Here is a 23330-nt window from a genome sequence, read left to right as displayed (position 1 = left end):
TTTAAATGTACTAGTGGCAAATGGCAAAATAATTCAGTGACTAGCATGCAGAAGTATGCTATCTTATATATTTATATTTTTTACTTTCAAGGACTGAAACAGTCCAAAAGATGTTATTAATTAAAGTGGTAATCCAAATGATTATTTAAATAGCCATGAATGTCATTCACATAAATCAAAATAAAAGCTGAATTCTACCAAAAAATGGCAAATGTAATCAATGTACTTAACATAAAGTGTACACTATCAAAAGTGTTTTTTGCCATGAAAATGTGTTCAAGTTTGTGATGACCACTAACTAAAAATATTTAAAACTTAAATGTAATATTAAAATAAGCATGTGCAGTAACATGCCATACGCTGTACATGTAATCCACGAGAGAGCCATTTATGAGTCTGTGTTTCAACATCTCTTATTTTATTGTTGATATCACATATACAGCTAATTTATCAAAATGCAGGGATGTAAGAATTTATGAGTAAATTGAAATCATCCAGATGTGTAAGGGAGAATGTTACCAAGGCCAGTAGGAGAGTAACCAACAAAATTTTAAGAAGTAGTTCTGCACAAGAGACAACAAAATGGCTATTGATAACAAAAGCAGTCACAGGACAAAGCTGAAATGCATGATAAGGAGTGCCTCTGTACAAATGCATATCTTTCTGAAGTGCAGACAAAAACAAATGCATAATGTACCCTAGTAATTTAATCAAATCTTGTTCTTTGCAAAAGCTGATATGTTTTGGTCATATGTGGACCCAGAACTGAACTTTAGGAATGCAGGTGCATTGTAACACAATTTAACAGATTAACAGATTTTAGTGGCACTAATACAGTTAGAAATGTTTTGCTACTAACCAATTAGCATTAACACATGGCTAATTAAGGATAAGCTAAGGGAGTTTACCATTATGACACTAAAGTAAATGCTGCTGAAAATGGGGCTTTGCAGTCATATGTGAAAAATTATTTAAAAATCAGTAATTAAGGCAGTAATAGCCATTATACACACTAGAAATGATTTGGCTATGTTTGTTTTTAAATCAATATAATGGCAATCTATCAAAAACATGAAAATTTCTGGGTAACCTCACACTTTTGACCGGTACCTTATATTGTCTTAAATTCCTTATTAAGGAGTCATAGTCAGGGTTATCATAAATTGAAGAGTCAGAATCAGAGTTGAAGATTTTGTGTACTGACTCCACAGCCCTGGTAGTGCCCTGGGACAGATTGACTGGGATGGTGATTCTCATTTTTAAAGGTAGTGACAAGTGGTGTTTTAATTGAATGCTATTCAGGAACTATACCTTTCAGTTACTCTGGAAAGCCTATGCTAGGATATTGGAACAAAGACTCCACCCAACAGCTGAATCTTAGATCCTGGAGGAGCAACTTGTATTCCATACCAACACTGGACTATTTGCCTTTGCACAGATATTTGAAGGGTCATGGAAGTTTGCCATTCCTCTGTACCTGTGCTTGTATTTATATGCTTTGTGGTTTCATATGGATGATGCTAAATATGTGCCATTGGTCACTGTATTTGCAGAGGGAGAGTTGTGAGATATATGAAACACAGTTTAAGATATCTTTAAAAAGTGTTTCACCACAAGAATAAAAAGGCAGAGTAAAAATATGTATTAGTGGACCAGGAAATAGGGAAATCAAAGGGTGATGGTCAAAAGCAAAGCTAACTTCAAAAATACCAAAAACATTTTTCAAAATTTCCCAAATGTGGTCTGCAGAAAGTATCAATACTGGGGTGACTGCCTTTTTAATTTATGCACATTAAATAATTTAAATGCAATTGTAACTAACAGTTCACTTAAATTTGCAGATGAAACAATATTAGGTATTACAGCTGATATGTTAAAATCAACAATGTACAAAGTGCTGCTTGGATTGTCTTTTGACCTTTTTATCTTCCTCCAACATCTTGCTGGATGAAGTTTTTATTTTGTTTCCTTCCCTGGCCATATGATCATAGCAGCAGACTTACATTTATAACTATTAAAAATGTGTTCAGTAGTATTTTAGTTAATAGTAATTTAATTCAGGACTCTGACATTTCTTTTACTTATTTATCTGTATTATGTACATTTCCAATTTAGATCATTTTGAATTTGGAAGCCTGTGGTTCCATAGACGTGGTGATCACTTTTTGGGTCACTCTTCGGCATGCCATCCCACTGGGGGGAGCCCCAAAAGAGTTTAGAAACCTTACAATATATATATTTATATACAGTATGTATGTATATATGCATATATATGTATATACCTGTATATATAATTTAGAGTACATATATATATATATATATACATATACTATATATGTATATATCCTTATATGTAATTTGATACTATCCGTATGTATGGTGTTTGCGTCAATACCTCGGCTCAATACAAGTTACAACCATGCAATGGGACTCTGCCTCTGTAGTTAGAATATAATGTGGCAAACGCAGACGCAGTATTGCATGATTGGCTAAGAATGTTCAAATGCTTCAGTGACGCCGCTGGACGGCCGAGTATAGTAAGTCGGTGTTGGTTCGAGCAGATAACAGTAAGTTTGGTTGGTTTTTGAAACGTTAGTTTGGTGGGGCGTACTTTCCAGGACTAACATCGTCGACTGACTTAAACACTTCGACAGCTCCGGAACCGTAAGTAATTTAGAACGTATTGCCATTTGCTTGGTACGTCAAAATCTATTTTTGGGCATTTCGGTTTTGGTATCCGTCCTTCTGACATCTATTGGCAAACTGAGTAATGACGGCTGGGTATTAACAACAGTCATTATTTATTTAAATTTAAGCCGATCTCAGATCTAAAAAGACCACGGCAACATAATTATTGCTCCGACTCTGATTAGAGTCGTAAAATACGGTTTGTTTTGAAAATTTGTTAGCTGAAAAATATCAAATGAGGTGTGCCGAAGAGCTGAGTTCACGTATTGCAGCCCCGTTTAAACAGAAAGCTCTTCATTACATCGGCTGAAAAAGTCTATTTTAAGCATAAATCAGTGCCATGATAACAAAATTATTTCAAGGACTTAAAAAAACAAATAATTCTATGCAGAGACAGTATGGATTTCACAAACGTAGAACTTTTAGCCCAATTCAATCGGGCTCCCGGTATCTATATATATAATTCACTAAGGCAAGACAACCATGAAAAGCACGCCGGAAGGGGCGTGGATTCACTAAGCCGACAAGTGAGACACCTATGGCGCACGAAGGAAGGAGCCACGCCCACCAACTCCATTGGATACGACAACAACTCGCAGGGCCACGCCCACCAAGTCGGACGCGAGGACACAGAAAAAGTGGCGTCATTTATATTCGTCTGTCGTGGAGGCCACATGCGGTGCAGGGCAGGTTAATGTCATGCACCTCCGAGCTACGTTGACTGTTCATAGAGGCATGTTTCTCGCGGAGGTGAATCGCCATATGCAGCATGTGAGGGGTATCTCATGGGATCTTTAAAACAATCCTTTACAACTGAGGTTAAAACACAATGAAGTAAGCAGTCTTTAAAAACCGAGTTTTCGGTTACAACGCATGACCGCTTGCACCATAGCAAACTGTTTTACACACTACATACAGCAATTCGCATCCGCGACAAACATGCGTCTTCTTAGATGCTCCTGCAGGAACACGGAAGACGTTTTCCTACCCACCAACACTCCTTTTCACCGCCCGCGTCTACCCTCGCTCTCTAGGCATTCACACTGCCTGCCCATGTGCCCGGACGCAAAAACTCACCGACCACCCAGTTAGCCCCTTTCGTCTGTGCTAGGAGTCCACATGCACGTCTAAGCCACATTGACTTTTCATTATTCTTTTTGGTTTCGACACCATGAAAAACCATGCGAAAGGAACAACGAAGCTCCGCCCAGAAACTCTACCCCTCCTCCCACGTGCTCAGGAACGCACCTCAGACCACTGCCCGCCAAATCAAACAGCTCATCAAACACATACTCACTCGCTTTGGTCTGTGCTCCGGTCCAAACCCAGCTGTGAGCCACGTTGACTATTCTTTTGCCCTCCATGGCTGCCGCTTCAAATGTATTTCATGGAAACAACAATTCTTTCAATGTTATGGAAATTCCTGCTTCAGGTAACTGTTTGTTTCTGTCAGTCGGGTTTTTTTGGTGAAATGTCATTGACGAAACTGTTGCTCTCAAACTTCGTTACATGGCTCTTAGCTTTGTTTGCCAACATTGGGATAACTTCGGTGACGTGATGTCCGTTGTTCTTAGTCACAGAGGCATTGTTATACAGTCTGCTCAACAATACGCTGATTACATGAATATGTCCGGACTCTATGGTGCAGCGTGTCAAACGGTTTGCGAGGGGTATGGGATCCTTAAAACAATCCTTTACAACTGAGGTTAAAACACAATGAAGTGAGCAGTCTTTAAAAACTGAGTTTTTGGTTACGACGCTCCACCACGTGCTCCATGGCAAACTGTTTTACACGCTACATACAGCAATTCGCATCCGCGACAAACATGCGTCTTCTTAGATGCTCCTGCACTTTGTTCACACCCTCCCACCTCGCTACTACCGTGGTCAGGTGTCTTGGTGGATTATATATAGAAAGGCAGCCAAAACCGCACAGAGCAAATGAAAAGTCTACAGTTCCATCTTTTCATTCACTTTCTGTTGTATCCTCAAACCCTCCCTTTTTAGACAACTGTGTCTTTCCAGAAGTGTTTAGCATTCAATAAATAATTATGCATGACATTGACCGTGTGTCTGCCCGGCGTGGGTAAGCCGTTGAGCCCCATTCAGGCTGCAAACCGTGGAATTCCCACTAAGTGCGACTCATACGCTCCCCAGGGCCGATCCTGGCGACGGGCAAAAGCGTGCCCTGCACGTGGCGCCAAACTCAAAGGCGGCCGTTGAGGAGACGTGCAGCAGCCGGCGACGCTGCGACCGGCGGCTGTCCGCCTTTGAATTTTAAAGTCTGAGAGCGGCCGACGACTATAGCAGCGGCGGCGTTTGCAGTGAGCAAAGTTTGACAAAGTTGCGTGTGGCGTGTATTGTAGTCGATGCGTTGATGCCTATTAGGGACTCCACATACATAGCGATTTGCTCGCGCGGGTGCAAAGCCTTTGATGGTCGCCGCTCATCGCGCGCTCTGTCTGAACGGTTCCATTGCTTACCATGTGTTTACGACACGCTCTCTAAATGTGTGTAGTCCCTTAGTCAACGTTCAACTTGCACATTTCATAGTTGCGTCGCTGGCGATAGATTTCATGTGAGACGCGTTCCTCAACGGGATTGCGAGTAAAGAGAAGCGGCAAAAGACAGCGGGGCTGTGGCGATCTCTGAATTGACTGTCACTGTGTGCAGAGCTGCCTGTCGCTTAGAACGATTAAATAAACCGGCTTTCTAATCTAGGCTGGTTTGAAATTAATCGTTTGAAATTAAATTTTATTTATACATCCCGACTCTAACCCTAACACCGTCTTAATCCTGTTTGAAGTAGTACATGTAATAGTAATATCCGTCATATCATAATAGAAAATAGGTACGTAGGGCGGCGAAACCACATTCGCACAAAGGCGGCCGTCTACCCAGGATCGGCCCTGACGCTCCCACTGGTTGCGTCGCGACAAACATGCGTCTTCTAGATGCTCCTGCACTTTGTACACACCCCCCTCCCACCTCGCTACTACCGTGGTCAGGTGTCTTGGTGGATTATATATAGAAAAGCGGCCAAAACCGCACAGAGCAATGAAAAGTCCACGTCAGTCACATGTACATCTGGACTGTGTAAAGACGATGACTCAAGTGACAAGTTGGAGGTGGGCACATGACCGGGCAGTACATACTGAACGAGAAATCAGCAGACTAGCATGACGGACGGAGCTGAATGGACGTCCTTCTCTCCTCCCGTTCCACTCTCCGCGCCGTGAACCCCCATCCCTCCGTCTGGCAGCAGAAGGCGAGGACGATCCGCCGGTTTTCAGTCACGGACGATTGTGTGTTGGTTCGTTCCGTGCATTGTTACAATGTTGCTTTTCTTGCCGATTTATTACATTACCGATTTTTCAGATGTTAATTTTCTCCCTGTGCTTAAAATTCATTAAAAAAACCGGCCCAATTATGCGGTGTATGGTACGCCGCGGGTTGGCTAGTATATATATATATCTATACTAATAAAAGGCAAAGCCCTCACTGACTGACTGACTCTCCAACTTGCCGTGTAGGTAGAAGGCTGGAATTTGGCAGGCTCATTCCTTACAGCTTCCTTACAAAAGTTGGGCAGGTTTCATTTCGAAATTCTACGCATAATAGTCATAACTAGAAGCTATTTTTCTCCATTTACTGTAATGGAGTTGAGCTCGAAAGCCGTGGGGGCTGAGTTTCGTGTGACATCATCACGCCTCCCACGTAATTACGCATTACGTAGAAAACCAGGAAGAGCTCCAAAAAGCGCTTAAGAAAACATGCATTATATAATTAAGAAGGCAGCGAAACAATTAGAAGCGAGTGAGATATAAAATCATATTCAGCGGCTCACATGAACTGACAGACAAAAAGCAGATAAAAAGCAATAGTTCCAAAGAGTGCTGAACAAAAACCGAATTACACTGCTACGCTCAAATAGATAAACCACATGCCATGGCGCAATACTAGAGGCTTTGCCTCTAGCGCCAATGTCCGAGGTTCGATCCCCGAGAGGGGATGCACTGAGTATATACGCACGCATTTTTATTCATTTTACCTTCGCATCCCTTTGGTTTGAGACGTATGAAAAAATATGCGGTTAACGCAGAAAGACAGATCACCAATTGAAGCTTTTTGGATAATGGATACTTGATTCGCGATCAATGATTGTTTTGGTAAAGCCATACTCAGTGTATTCATTAAACGGTGTGAACGCTGGCCCCGGCACAGACAGACGGACAACATATTTTTGCCCAACACACTGTTTATTTACACTATTGCTATTTACAAAAGTCACGTGCACTCACACAAACCCCAGTGCCTCTAGCACTGATTCCCCCAAGTCCAGGGCCCACAGTTCTGTGCCTTGCTTCCTGGCCGCCTCCTGTCCTCGCTCTCCAGCTCAGTCCGCTTCCTCCCGACTTCCACCACTGACTGGAGGGAGGCGGCCCCTTAAATAAGGCTCCCGGATGAGCCCCAGGTGTTCCGTCCTTAGCCACGCCCCAGCGTGGCGGAAGTGTCGGCTGTCTTCCTGGCAGCTCTCCGGGTGCCACACAAAGTCTTCCCCCCGGCACTTCCTGGTGTGGCGGAAGTGCCGGGCTCCGGGATAATTAGGCACCGGGCGCCGCCTGGCGGTGGCCACGGGTCCCTACAGGGCTGGGCTTCAAAGCCCTGTACCCGAGGCCCCCTGCCTAACCAGGACGGACGCCCCCACTCTGTCTGGAGGAGGCACTCGCCCTCCTCCGGTCCTCAAGCGTCCGGCCGGGCTCCAGCCCCGACCGGCAACCGCACGGGATAAACCGGCATCGGGCGCCGCCTGGCGGTGACCACGGGCCCCTACAGGGAAGGGCTTCCATGCCCTCAACCCGTGGCCCCCGACAGAACCAGGACGGACGCCCCTCGCGGTCTGGAGGAGGCACAAGCCCTCCTCACGTCCTCCTGGGCCACAACGGTAAAAAAGTAAGAGCGAGGGGAGGGTAACTTATTGAGGCATGCAGGCAAAACCACAATAGCACGCGGGCTCGATGTACTGTAGTGCGCGTCAACTCGATCTGAATTGCGCACATTCGAAAAAATATATCTTTTCAAGTTCTATTTAATCCATATGTGTCAAACTCAAGGCCCACGGGCCACATCCGGCCCGGCGTGTAATTAAATCCAGCCCGCGAGATCATTTTATATACTGTATTATTGTTATTAATGGCCCGGGGATATGAAGCGCTGGTAACACAATAAACTACAGATCCCATAATGCAGCGCTTCAGCTGCCTTGCCGAACACTTACCACGTTAATCAAGTCTAGCTTATGATGCTGCAAGGTATTGCGAAGCTAGCCCACACGATGCCGAAGAGAAAAGGTGATTCTGAACATAGAGCCTTTAAAAACCGATGGGAGGCTGAATATATGTTTACTGACATTGCCGGTAAACCCGTGTGTCTCATTTGTGGAGCTAATGTGGCTGTAATTACAGAATTTAATCTAAGACGGCACTATGAGACAAAACATCAAGATAACCTGAAACACCTGAATGCAATGCACAAGATACAGAAAGCAGAAGAGTTAAAGAAGAATCTGACACTTCAGCAGACGTTTTTACCCGTGCACAATCACAAAGTGATTTCAAGTGAAGCTACTTTTATGGGAGACACAAATGCACCAGTGCAACTTGCCCCACTTTCCCTGTTGCCAAGTAATGTTGAACCAAATCAGCACAACGGTGTTCCCAAATACGCATTTTGCTAATAAACTGAGTGCACTGCGCACTGAGTTCGCACGGCGCTTTAGTGATTTTGAAGAACAAAAAAATAATTTTGAGTTGATTCGCAACCCATTTGCCGTCGATATGGAAACTGCACCTGTGCAGATTCAGATGGAGGTGATTGAGCTGCAGTGTAATGGCACACTGAAGGCAAAGTACGATACTGCAGGGCCCGCACAGTTTATTCACTCCATTCCCGCACAAATGCTCCAGCTCCGTCTACATGCGGCTTGAACCTTGTGCATGTTTGGTAGCACATATCTGTGTGAGAAGCTCTTCTCAGTCATGAAGACTAACAAAACAGCACACAGGATTCGCCTCACTGATGAGCACCTGCAGTCCATCCTGACAATCTCCACAACACAGAACCTCACACCAAACATAAATGAACTTCTTGCCAAAAAAAGATGCCAGGCGTCCAGCTCTGATAAAATAACATATGAGCAAAGACAACTGAATGATTTGATTTGTTATTGCTGAAAAGAACAAATTTTATTTATATTTCCAGGTTTTGTTATGCACCATGTTCATATTTGAATTTGTATAATTTTGACAGGATATATTTTTATGGAGAGCAAAATCTTTTGGGATATTTAAAATTTAAGTTTAATTTTTATATAAAATTACATAAGAGTAAAGAAATTTGAATGTTTGTTTTTTTAACATTTACTTTATTTCTAACTTATATATTTTTATGGAGAGCAAAATATTATAAGTTATTTAAGGTCTGAGTTGATTTATTCCAGAATAATATTATGTCGAATAAATAAAAATTCCTTCTATTTAAAATTTAAACAGAACTTGAACAGAAACGTAATAATCATAATATCCACGCAGACTTGCACATAAGAGCGGGAGTCATCCGTTTTAACAAACAGCGTATTGCACTGATACGAAATGGCCTGCCCATTTAATTATTTAGGAATGGATAAATAAATTAAGATTTTGTACAAATAATGTTTTTCATTTTTCTTCCTTCATGGATTCTGGCAACCCCAGCAACAGTTGCTTGCACCCCAAAGACTGTATATATGATATATATATATATGTGTGTGTGTGTGTGTGTGTGTGTGTGTGTATATGTATATGTATATATGTAGATATGTATGTATATATGTATATATGTAGAAATGTATGTATATATATGTTTATATATATGTGTGTGTGTATGTATATGTATGTGTGTATATGTAGATATCTATATAACTGCTCAAAAAAATTAAAGGAACACTTTGAAAACACATCAGATCTCAATGGGAAAAAGAAATCCTCCTGGATATCTATACTGATATAGACTGGGTAATGTGTTAGGAATGAAAGGATGCCACATCGTTTGATGGAAATGAAAATGATCAACCTATAGAGCCCTGAATTCAAAGACGCCCCAAAAATCAGAGTGAAAAAATTATGTGGCAGGCTAGTCCATTTTGCAAAAATTTTATTGCAGCAACTCAAAATTGTATGCAGCACTTTGTATGGCCCCTGTGTTCTTGTATACATGCCTGACAACATCGGTGCATGTTTCTAATGCGATGACAGATGGTGTTGTGGGGGATCTCCTCCCAGATCTGGACCAGGACATCACTGAGCTCCTGGACAGTCTGAGGTGCAACCTGGTAGCATTGGATGGACCAAAACATAATGTCCCAGAGGTGTTCTATTGGATTTAGGTCAGGAAAGTGTGGTGGCTAGTCAATGGTATCAATTCCTTCATCCTCCAGGAACTGCCTGCATATGCTCACCACATGAGGCCAGGAATTGACGTGCACCAGGAGCCACTGTACCAGCATAGGGTCTGACAATGGGTCCAAGGATTTCATCCTGATACCTAATGGCAGCCAAGGTGCCTTTGTCAAGCCTGTAGCGGTCTGTGTGACCCTCCATGGATATGCCTCCCCAGACAATCATTAACCCACCTCCAAACTGCTCATGCTGAATAATGTTAAAGGCAGCATAATGTTCTCCATGGCTTCTCCAGACCCTTTCACTTCTGTCACGTGCTCAGGGTGAACCTGCTCTCATCTGTAAAAAGCACAGGGCACCAGTGGTGCATCTGCCAATTCTGGTATTCTATGGCGAATGCCAATCGAGCTGCATGCTGCTGGGCAGTGAGCTCAGGGCCCATTAGAGGACATGGGGCCCTTGGGTCACCCTCATGAAGTCTTTCTGGTTGTTTGGTCAGAGACATTCACACCAGTGGCCTGCTGGAGATCATTTTGTAGGGCTCTGGCAGTGCTCATCCTGTTCCTCCTTGCCCAAAGGAGCAGATACTGGTCCTGCTGATGGGTTATGGACCTTCTATGGCCCTCTCCAGCTCTCCTAGAGTAACTGCTTGTCTCCTAGAATCTCCTCCATGCCCTTGAGACTGTGCAGGGAGACACAGCAAACCTTCTGGCAATGACACGTATTGATGTGCCATCCTGGAGAAGTTGGACTACCTGTGCAACCTCTGTAGGGTCCAGGTATCGCCTCATGCTACCAGTAGTGACACTGACTGTAGCCAAATGCAAAACTAGTGAAGAAACAGAAAAGATGAGGAGGGAAAAATGTCAGTGGCCTCCACCTGTTAAACCATTCCTGTTTTGGGGGTCATCTCATTGTTGCCCCTCTAGTGCATCTGTTGTTAATTTCATTAACACCACAGCAGCTGAAACTGATTAACAACCCCCTCTGCTACTTAACTGACCAGATTAATATCCCATAAGTTTCATTGACTTTATGCTATACTCTGATTAAAAAGTGTTCTTTAATTCTTTTGAGCAGTATATATATGTATATATATATGTGGATGTATGTGTATATATGTATGTATATATATATATATAATGTATATATGTGTGTGTGTATATGTGTATATGTATATATGTATGAATATGTTTATATATATATGTTTATGTGTGTGTGTGTATATATATATATATATATGTCAGCAACACTCATGACAATGACAAAACAATTACATTGTCAATCATATTACATTATTATTAAAATGTTTCCTTTTCTTTTTCATTACTTCTTTAACACACTACTTCTCCACTGCAAAGTGGGGGTATTTTGCTAGTATATATATATACAGTATATGACAGCAACACTCATCACTCACAACAGTGACAAAACAATTACATTGACAATCATGTTACGTTATTTTCAAAATGTTTCCTTTTCTTTTTCATTGCTTCTTTAACACACTACTTCTCCGCTGCGAAGTGCAGGTATTTTGCTAGGTATATATATATATATATATATATATATATATATATATATATATATATATATATATATATATATATATATATATATATATATATATATATATATATATATATATATTCCTTAACTTCCTGTAAAACATTTTGAATTTATATGTGCTTTACAAATAAATTGCTGTTGTTGTGTTTCTGTTATTCTTTTTTTGCATCATGTCACTGACATTTTTAATTAGTTACAGTATTTCCCTTTAATCTTGGAATGGGGCATTGGAATGGACATATCTGTGCCAATAATAATGGAAAGACCTTCTTCATGTGTATCTGCCTGTACCCATAGTACAATGAAGAGTTCCTCCTCCTAAGTAAGGACTGTTAATTGATCGTACTTTGTTTTTTACTTCAACGCTTTCATTTGGACACTTTTAAAATCTAACAGAAAAAAAACAAATTTGTATCTACATACAGTTTATGTGTGTATTTCTATGTGGATCTTTGCATGGTGGGTGGCATGGTGGCACAATGGTAGCGCTGCGCCTCGCAGTTAGGAGACCTGGGTTGCTTCCCGGGTCCTCCCTGCGTGGCGTTGCATGTTCTCCCCGTGTCTGCGTGGGTTTCCTCTCGGCACTCCAGTTTCCTCCCACGGTCCAAAGACATGCAGGTTAGGTGGATTGGCGATTCTAAATTGGCCCTAGTGTGTGCTTAGTGTGTGGGTGTGTTTGTGTGTGTCCTGTGGTGGGTTGGCACCCTGCCCGGGATAGGTTCCTGCATTGTGCCCTGTGTTGGCTGGATTGGCTCCAGCAGACCCCTGTGTTCGGATTCAACGGGTTGGAAAATGGATGGATGGGATGGATGGATCTTTGCATGGTGAGTTTTTTCAGCATTGTGTTTTACTTTAACTATAATGTGTTTGTAATAGTCTACAGTACACTCTATTTATAAACATAGGTCCATCCATCCATCCATTATCCAACCCGCTATCTCCTAACTGCAGGATCACGGGGATCTGCTGTAGCCAATCCCAGCCAACACAGGGCACAAGGCAGGAAACAAACACCGGGCAGGGCGCCAGCCCACCGCAGTAAACATAGGTGCAACTCATAATAATAAATTGAATACAATAATATAAATAAATGTCTTCTGCCAAGGAAGCAGAAAAGAAAGTAAACATTAAAATAAATATATAATGGATGGCCTGGAGCTACAACCTATTATGTGAGAAACTCTGCAGTCCTGGTAAACTCATCATCATTATCAAGAACCATGTGCAGTTGAGAGTATTACAGCATCCTGTGTGCCTTTAAATCTGAAATTAATATTTAGAAATTTTGTTTGACTAATTACTTGCTTTCATCAAAGGCTAGGAACTGAACCTTTGTTCTTGGAGCTTCAAGGTATAACAATCATGCTAACCATTACATTAGTACAATAGTGCACTACCATCCTAGAACTGCAGTTCAATGAAATAGTTCACCTTCAATGTCAAGCCAATTTATGACACTTATCTAATGTGATTACCCCCATTTCCATACCTCTTGCAGTCCTGCTAGTGTCTTCTTGTCCATTGCATTAGCTTGGCTTAACTCACGATTCTGCCTTTCCAGCTCTCGAAGCTGACTGGATGTTTCTTTCAACTGGTTTACTTCCATAGACAGCATCCTGAGCAACAGAATTTACTTAGGGTTATTTGCTGAATCACTACAGTGCTCAACAAGCGGCATCTAAGCAGGGACGATCAGAGTAAGAGGAAAATGACAATCCCATAAATTTTCAAGTACAGTATCTTAGTTATTAATGCAAACGTACATTGTTCATATTCCTTTAGCCATCAGATGTTTCTGTAAGATTTTCTGAATGTTGCCCACTAAGTTTCTTCAATGTTTTTTAACCACCAACATAAATATTTACCCAAATTTAGTATACTCACCTGGTAGCTTCAGGAAACAAAAAATAGCTAAATTAAGTGATTAAGAAGATATAATACAATTTTTAAAGTAAAATTAGAATGAATCTAAAGAAATCATAGTTCTTCATGATTTAACCATAAAAAAGCTTTTTATTAATAGGAACACATGCTATTTTGAGGTAAAACCAAATATTTGGTGCTTAATCTAGTCATATTTGAAAAACATAGTTTTAAACATAATACTAAGTACCAGAATGCAAAGCACAACTTTTTTCAATTTTTTTGATAAATGTATAAAGATTAGATGTACACTAGTCCTAAAATATATAACATGTGTTCGGGTTTTGTTTCATTTTGCATTACATAAAACTTAATATCAACCAAAGTAAGAAATGAAAAAAATATGAAAGGTAGAAATCTGATTACATATAACAATAAAAATAATAGGACAGCTGCAAAGAAGAAATGTATTTGGACTTTGGGAGGAAACCAGAGCACCCAGGGGAAACCCACGCAGACACGGGGAGAACATGCAAACTCCATGCAGGGAGGACTCAGCAAGCAAACCCAGGTCTCCTAACTGTGAGGCAGCAGCGCTACCACTGCACCAACGTGCCGCCCTAGGTGCATTGACGATCCTAAATTATCCCTAGTGTGTGCTTGGTGTGTGTGTGTGTGCCCTGCGGTGGGCTGGCACCCTGCCTGGGGTTTGTTCCTGCCTTGCACCGTGTGCTGGCTGGGATTGGCTCCAGCAGACCCCCGTGACCCTGTGTTAAGATACAGCAGGTTGAACAATGACTGACTGACTGACTGACAATGGTATAAAACAAACTTAACTAAAGTTGGCTTCAGATGTGGGTTTATACTTTGCTCACTCAAGAATTTGCTTTCAGGTTTACCACCAGTGAGTCCTATCTTCACAGGGGAAGGGAAATGCAGTACTATAGTGTTATTATTCATTGTTTTTATTTATTTTTTTATTTTTATTAATATTGCTTTACCATGAAATCCATAGCTAGGCAAAACAGCTCTAACACTATCTTTTGCTTTAGCCTATTACAAACAGAAAAGATGTTCACAGGCTACACATTTACACTGCCCATGCAATGAACATAACATTTTAAACATTGTACAGAACAGAATAGGTAAACAGGCAAAAGGAATTAATGTTGTGAACTACGTAGAGCATGATCCGCATTAAACATCTACAGCGGGGTGTGGGGGGCAAAGGCACTTGAGGCTGGGAGTGTTGGTGTGGAAGAGATTGCAGCAGAATTCTGTATTACCAAACATCACCAACAGAGGTATTGGATAAAAGTAATTTAAAGTTGATTCAATCAAAGCTTAAAACTGCTAAAAATCTTGACTGAATTGGCGTCAACACCTAAAAATAGTACTCCCTCAGTGTATACAGTTGTTATGAATAAATGCCTACTAAAAAATACAGTACAAGTTACTGATAGTTTTACTCACTCAAATGCTCCTGTTCTCTTTGTATCATGTTTTGAAAAACAATATCGCCATCATGTACAGAAAAAAAACTGCTTCATTTTGTACCGTGGCTTGACTCTATTAGTTAATTTATAGTTTGTTTTTTTTCAGTTTCTCTGTTTTTAATTTCCGATTAATATTGTTAACTTAATAATGATATGCAGGTGGACAACAGTTTTGTCTTTTTAAAAAACTCAACCATTGATTAAAAAAAATACAGTGGGCTCACTTTACCTCAGATTTACTGCCATGTGTGATCTATACTAATAAAAGGCAAAGCCCTCACTGACTGACTGACTGACTGACTGACTCACTGACTCATCACTAATTCTCCAACTTCCCGTGTAGGTAGAAGGCTGAAATTTGGCAGGCTGATTCCTTACAAAAGTTGGGCAGGTTTCATTTCGAAATTCTACGCATAATGGTCATAACTAGAAGCTATTTTTCTCCATTTACTGTAATGGAGTTGAGCTCGAAAGCCGTGGGGGGCGGAGTTTCGTGTGAATTTGTTTGTTCTTTTAACGTTTACTTTATTTCTAACTTGTATAATTTAGACAGGATATGTTTTTATGGAGAGCAAAATATTATAAGTTATTTAAGGTTTGAGTTGATTTATTCTGGAATAATATTCTGTCGACTAAATAAAAATTCCTTCTATTTAAAATTTAAATAGAACTTGAACAGAAACGATAGTTCATAATATCCAAGCAGACTTGCACGTAAGAGCGGGAGTCATCCGTTTTAACAAACAGCGTATTGCACTGATACGAAATAGCCTGCCCATTTAATTATTTAGGAATGGATAAATAAATTAAGATTTTGTACAAATAATGTTTTTCATTTTTCTTCCTTCATGGATTCTGTCACCCCCAGCAACAGTTGCTCGCACCCCAAAGACTGTATATATGTGTATATATATATATATATATATATATGTGTGTATGTATATATATATATGTATTTGTGTGTATATATGTGTGTGTATGTACATATGTATATAAATATGTATATATATGTGGATGTATATGTTTATATGTATATTAGAACATTAGAACATTATAACAATCTAGACGAGAACAGGCCATTCAGCCCAACAAAGCTCGCCAGTCCTATCCACTTGTATCCTCCAAGAAAACATCAAGTCGAGTTTTGAAAGTCCCTAACGTCTTACTGTCTACCACACTACTTGGTAGCTTATTCCAAGTGTCTATCGTTCTTTGTGTAAAGAAAAACTTCCTAATGTTTGTGCGAAATTTACCCTTAACAAGTTTCCAACTGTGTCCCTGTGTTCTTGATTGACTCATTTTAAAATACAAGTCTCGATCCACTGTACTAATTCCCTTCATAATTTTAAACACTTCAATCATGTCACCTCTTAATCTTCTTTTGCTTAAACTGTAAAGGCTCAGCTCTTTTAATCTTTCCTCATAATTCAACCCCTGTAGACCTGGAATCAGCCTAGTCGCTCTTCTCTGGACCTTTTCTAGTGCTGCTATGTCCTTTTTGTAGCCTGGAGACCAAAACTGCACACAGTACTCAAGATGAGGCCTCACCAGTGCATTATAAAGGTTGAGCATAACCTCCTTGGACTTGTACTCCACAGATCGTGCTATATAACCTAACATTCTGTTAGCCTTCTTAATGGCTTCTGTACACATGTTGGAAGTTGATAGCTTGGAGTCCACTATGACTCCTAAATCCTTCTCATAAGGTGTACTCTCGATTTTCCGACCGCCCATTGTGTATTCAAACCTAATATTTTTACTTCCTATGTGTAATACTTTACATTTACTGACATTAAATTTCATCTGCCACAAATCTGCCCAAGCCTGTATGCTATCCAAGTCCTTCTGTAATGATATAACGGATTCCAAATTATCTGCTAATCCACCTATCTTGGTATCATCTGCAAACTTAACCAGCTTGTTACTTATATTCCTATCTAAATCATTTATATATATTAAAAATAGCAGCGCCCTAGCACTGACCCCTGTGGAACACCACTCTTAACATCGCCAGTTCTGATGAGGTTCCTCGCACCATCACCCTCTGCTTCCTGTGTCTGAGCCAATTCTGCACCCATCTAAAAACATCACCCTGAACTCCCACTTCTTTTAACTTGATGCCCAACCTCTCATGTGGCACCTTATCAAATGCTTTCTGAAAGTCCAGATAAATAATATCATAAGCTCCACTTTGATCGTATCCTTTTGTTGCCTCCTCATAGAATTCCAACATGTTAGTAAAACACGACCTCCCTCTTCTGAACCCATGCTGACTGTTCAGAATAACTCCTGTCCTTGCATGTGTTGCTCAATCTTATCCTTAATAATTCCTTCCATTAATTTTCCTGTGATGCTTGTTAAGCTTACTGGCCTATAGTTGCTTGGATCTGCCCTGTCACCCTTTTTATATAATGGGATGATATTTGCCATTTTCCAGTCCTTTGGAATCTCTCCAGTGCACAGTGACTTCCTAAAAATATGTGTCAAGGGTTTATATATGTACTCACTAGCCTCCTTAAGAACACGAGGATAAATATTATCTGGGCCTGGTGATTTGTTTGATTTCATCTTATTTAATCTGAGCAGCACTTCTCCCTCTACAATTTCCAAATCCCTCAGTACCTCCTTAGTAGTTGTGTTTACCTCTGGAGGTTATCCACTTGCTCACTTGTAAACACCTCAGAAAAATGTAAGTTTAGGGCATCTGCTATTTTATTGTCTGTATCTTTTAATTCCCTTTACTATTCCTGATGAACTTGACCTCCTCCTTAACTGTTCTTTTACTACTAAAATACTGAAAGAATCTCTTGGGGTCTTCTTTCGCCTTATCTGCTATATTCCTCTCCAACTGTCTTTTAGCCTCTCTGATATCCTTCTTAATGGTTGCCCTCATGTTCTCATACGCTACGGTTCTCTTTGCAGTGATTAGTCTTATATGCCTTATACAGCAGTTTTTTCCTTTGCAACTTCTTTTTTAAATCTTTATTAATCCATCGTGGAGTTTTTTAGTTTCCTATTACTTCCAAATTTAGGTATGTATCTGTCCTGCATTACATGTAAAACATTTTTAAACCTGTTCCACTGCTCCTCGACTGTCTCCACATTTAAAAGCTTATCCCAGTCTATCCTACTTAGACTTTGTCATACCTGCTCAAAATTAGCCCTACTAAAGTTCAACTTAACAATTTTAGTCTTTGCATCTGTACTCTTACAAAATACTGAGAATTGTATTACATTATGGTCACTTGACCCTAGTGGTTCAATCACCTCTACACCCTCAATTCTATCCTGATTATTACAGAATACTAAATCCAGACAGGCTTCACCCCTTGTTGGTGCTTTAACATGCTGTGTTAAAAACAGTCGCTGATTACTTCTAAAACTCCTGCTCTTGTGCTCCTCCATCTGTAAGGTTATCCCAGTTAATATTTGGATAATTAAAGTCCCCATGACTATAATATCCCCTGTAAACTTGCCTTTTGATATTACTAAAAGATGTGTGTTGAAATTACTGTCTGAATTGGGTGGTCTATAACACACTCCTAAAATAAGACCTTTTCCCTAATATTTTCCAGGCGAAGCCACATGTCCTCACTAAGATGGGGCTCATCATCCAACTGAAGATGACTTACATTTAAACCCTGTTTGGCATAAACAGCAACCCCACCTCCTTTTCTGTTCTGTCTATCCTTCCTAAAAAAATGTGTATCCCTCTGTGTTACACTCATCCCCATCTTTGTTATTTAGCCAGGTTTCCGTTATTGCTATAATATCATAATTATGCTCTGCTACATACAACTCCAACTCACTTACCTTATTTTTGATACTTCTAGCATTAAGGCAAGCTATTTTAATGTGTTAATCCTTCTATCTTTACGTGTTTGCTTAAAATTTACATTACTGTGCATTTTTATTTCTACACCATTGTTTGTTCTTCCATGTATAGATCTAAACCTGGCCTGTCCTAACCTCCCTGCCCCCCCATTCCCTAGTTTAAACAATCCTCGACTAGCCTACACATCCATATATGTATGGATATGTATATATATATATATATATATATATATATATATATATATATATATATATATATATATATATGTTTATATGTGTGTGTGTGTGTGTATATATATATATATATTGTGACGGACAGCCGGGTCCCATGCCCGGCCGGGACGCCTCTGCTGCATACGTCCCGGGGGAGCCACTATGGACCGTGCAATACCTTCCCCGGGGCGCCTGGGGGCAGTCTCCATGGCCGTGGGTCCTTCCTCGTCTCCCCCGTGGCTTCATGGGACATGGAGTCCACCACAGCCCAGTTGGGAGATGGGGTGGCCGCTAGGGGGTGCTGCGGAGAGCCAGCCGCCACATCGGACGACTTACCAGCCCCACCCGGAGGTGCAATTAAGGCCTGCTGGTCAAGCACCTGGAGCACTTCCGGGTGGGCTATAAAGCAGGCAACCTCCCTCCATTCGGGCCAGAATCGGGAGGAAGAGTACGAGGTTGCCTGGGAGGAGTGGTGGTGGCAGAGAGGGTTGTGAAGAATTGTGCTTTGTAACTGTGTTGGGCCTGTGGGACACGGGGAAGACGTGCCCCTCGGCTGAAGGAAAAAAGAATAAAGCCTGTGTGTTTTATACACGTGCCTCTGCGTGGTCTGTGCCGGGTCGGGCGCTATGTAGCGCCTTTTTACAACTGGCGTAGTCGGCAGGATCCCAGTCCGTCCATTTGGGCCGGAACCTACATCACAATTTGTTGCAAGCAAATAGCGTAATAGCATAGCATAGAATAGCGGCATAGCGAAGCGCAACAGCGCGAGGCACGTGCTCGACTCGGCTGCACGGAGAGCGCGCTCCCGTCGCAGCTACAGCAGGCAGCACAGCGTACTGAAGCGCGATCACGCGGCAGGGGCCGCGAGCCAGCACGTGCGACACAGCGCAAGGAAGGCAAAGCGCGCACACGTGGCAGGAGTCGCAAGCCGGCACGCGCCGCACAGCGCCAAAGACCAACCAAGGCCGCCAAAGGAGGAGCTGCTGCAGGCACCAGGAATGAGGAAGAAAAAAGCCGGGCAGACACAGAGGCCAATTGGCGGGCACCGCCACGCTAGTGCGCCGCACGGGTTGCAGACAGAGGTAGGTAATGGGCCGCGGGTATGTTTTTCCGCATGTGGGTCATCCTACCTCCTGGACGCCGAGGGCCGAAGCACTCGATGCGGGCAGGGGGACCTGTGTCCTTGGCGTGACAGCGGCGCCAGCTCGGGAGAGAGCGAGGCAGAGCAGTGTCTGCCTTTTAGCCTGATCCAGCAGCTGGGGGGGAGAGCCCGGACGAGTTTCCCAGCGTGGTGTCCCGGCAAGAAGAGCCGCAGCAGCTTCCAGAGCCAGGTAAAGGGGGGGGCGTGTGTCAATCACCCGCCGAGGAGGATCGGCAGGCGGGGATGACGGGCTCCCTTCCCTCTCCTCCGGACTACCCGAAGGGGCCCGTGGGGAATCCACAGGGTCTTGTTGGCACGCGGTCGGCGGGGGGCGACCAGGAGAGGCCAAATCCACCACAATTAATATTTCCTGGGCTGTAGGGGAGGTGCAATCCGTTGTCCTCGCCCTACAGTCCCTCTTGAAAGTGTTTCAGGTCCTGCAGGAAGCGAAGGAGGGGCTGGAGAAGAAGCTCGGCAGCCCGTGCGGAGCCCTGGCCAAATGGCTTTGTGACGGCGGGTGGCCAGCCTCCCACCAGCAGGACAGAGCGGTGCAGGTAAGCGAAGCCGGTACCGCAGAGAAAAGGGGGCGGGACGCATCGGCAGCGATGATGATCAGTACTGCCTGTCAGGCGGCCCCGCCCACCACACGAGAGGCTGCTGCAATGACTGACAGTGGGGCGAATGAGTGTGCGGGGAGGCAGCAGGTGGAAACCGGCTGCCAAACAACCCCGCCCCGACCGCCAGCACCGGTCTTGCGGCAGTCCAAAGGGACGCAGGCGGTGCGGGGTCCCTCCTTTTCCCATAGGGGGACTCAGACCGCCAGTGCGTCCCAAAGAAAGAGGAGGAACCGGAAGAGAAAACCTGAACCTCCTTACAGGATGCAGTGTATGCCTGACGGCTTGGGGCCGCAGGAGGGCTGCACTGCAGAGGGCGGATCCGTCCACGGGCCCTCTTCGGAGGGGGCGAAGGGGCAGGAGTTCCCTGCCTGCTTCCGCTCACCTCGGGGCCGTACTGGAGGGGGTCGGCTATGTTATAACTGTGGCTGTGTTGTCCCGAAGGACGTTGGGGCAACGCCCCCAGACCTGTTCCTTATGTTTCCTTAGGGCGCAGCCGCGGAACCAGGGATACCGACTCCCCATCCTGGAGGAGCCCCACAAGCCTTATCTGAGGGAGGGGCAGTGTGACGTACTCTGCTGCATACGTCCCGGGGGAGCCACCATGGACCGTGCAATACCTTCCCGGGGCGCCTGGGGGCAATCTCCCTGGCCGTGGGTCCTTCCTCGTCTCCCCCGTGGCTTCATGGGACATGGAGTCCACCACAGCCCAGTTGGGAGATGGGGTGGCCGCTAGGGGGTGCTGCGGAGAGCCAGCCGCCACATCGGACGACTTACCAGCCCCACCCGGAGGTGCAATTAAGGCCAGCTGGTCAGGCACCTGGAGCACTTCCGGGTGGGCTATAAAGCAGGCAACCTCCCTCCATTCAGGGCCAGAATCGGGAGGAAGAGTACGAGGTTGCCTGGGAGGAGTGGTGGTGGCAGAGAGGGTTGTGAAGAATTGCATTCTCAATCATGTTACGTTATTATTAAAATGTTTCCTTTTCTTTTTACTTCTCCGCTGCCAAGCGCGGGTATTTTGCTATATATATATATATATATATATATATATATATATACATACATATATATATATATATATATATATATATATATATATATATATATATATATATATATATACTAGCAGACCTGGCGCGCTTCGCTGCACGTTTAACCGGCTAGTTTCGGCAGCGGATCGTGGTTTTTCCAATCTACACGTCCTGTCTTTTTCAGATTCTTTTAACCGCCTGGTTTCAGCAGCCAGTCGTCCTTTTGAAAATCTTGAAATCCTGTCGTCTTTAGATTCGTTTAACTGCCTGATTTTGTCAGCGAATCCTTTTCTTTCTAACATAGAAGTCGTTTCTTGTTGCGCTGGTTTTGGCAGCCAAGCGCTTTTTTTCCAACCTAGAAGACCTCTCTTGGGATCCGTTTAATGGCCTCGTTGATTGCATGTCTTCCAAGGTAGTTTCAATACCCATTTTATGCACGAGTCTTCTCCCCTTTTATGAGTGGCTGTGTAAATACCGCGTGTACTAAACAGTAAATTAGTAAAGGAGAAAGGACTAAACACTAAGGAAAAATAACGGCAAGACCGCGTCAGCTGCGGAGCTCAGCAGAGCTCAGCTCGGAGCGAAATGAAATGAATGAAATGACATGAATGGGAGGGGCGATGATCACGTGACTCCCCCACCCGCCTTAACTCTTAATTCCTCCACAAACACACAAACACAGTCTCTCCGATCCCAACTCTCCTTTATATATATAGAGATATATATATATATATAGATAGATATATAGATATGACAACAACACTCATATCAAAGACAAAACAATTACATTAACAATCATGTTACATTATTTTTAAAAATTTTCCTTTTCTTTTTCATAACTTCTTTAACACACTACTTTCCGCTGCGAAGCGCGGGTATTCTGCTAGTATCACAATAAAATTACGTGCACGCTTAGCCAAGTGCATCACACAACCAACGTCTGGCTGCCCAAATCTCATTTCATAGATTATATCAAATTTAACATTACAATATGTAATGATAACCAAAAACATTCTGTTTGAATATGTTGTTTTATATGCGATATTTCAATAGCAAAAGTAACAAAAATCAGGTATTTCAGCTTAGTAGTTTTAAAAAATTTTGGGAGGGAGTAGAAAGAAAATAAGATTGTTCACTAAGGATTTCGCAACACTGCATAAACTTCAGTAGCTTTGAAACTGACATGTGGAAACAACCTCCTGCATTTTCTTTCTCTACCTCCATTGTGCTGCTCTACAATCTGCATTCCCTAACTAATGTTTTAACAGAAGCATTGCTTCTGTAGCTACCTTCAGTAGTAAATACTGGAGATTCACACTTCTCAGCATGGGAGTGCACAATTACAGCATTGAGCTGAAAAAGGATCCAGTGCCTTAGAATAGCCCACTCGTTACAGCATTATCATACACAAATAATGATGATTAATGGGGATTTTTGGAGGAATTTTT

At 42.6% G+C, this 23330-nt stretch overlaps 1 protein-coding gene across 1 annotated transcript in view; it reads right to left on the bottom strand.

The window, feature by feature from the left end:
• Nucleotides 1–23330, bottom strand: part of LOC120539368 (protein Daple-like) — a 192679-nt gene that overhangs the window by 67274 nt on the left and 102075 nt on the right. The window contains exon 18 of the mRNA XM_039769369.1: nt 13180–13306. Within this exon, the coding sequence (XP_039625303.1) occupies nt 13180–13306 (127 nt within the window). The remainder of the gene's footprint in view (nt 1–13179; nt 13307–23330) is intronic.

The sequence above is a fragment of the Polypterus senegalus genome, chromosome 11 (assembly GCF_016835505.1).
Source record: "Polypterus senegalus isolate Bchr_013 chromosome 11, ASM1683550v1, whole genome shotgun sequence".
Lineage (NCBI taxonomy): Eukaryota > Metazoa > Chordata > Cladistia > Polypteriformes > Polypteridae > Polypterus > Polypterus senegalus.
The sequence above is the reverse complement of the archived record's forward strand: the minus strand, read 5'-3'. Positions and strand labels throughout refer to the sequence as shown.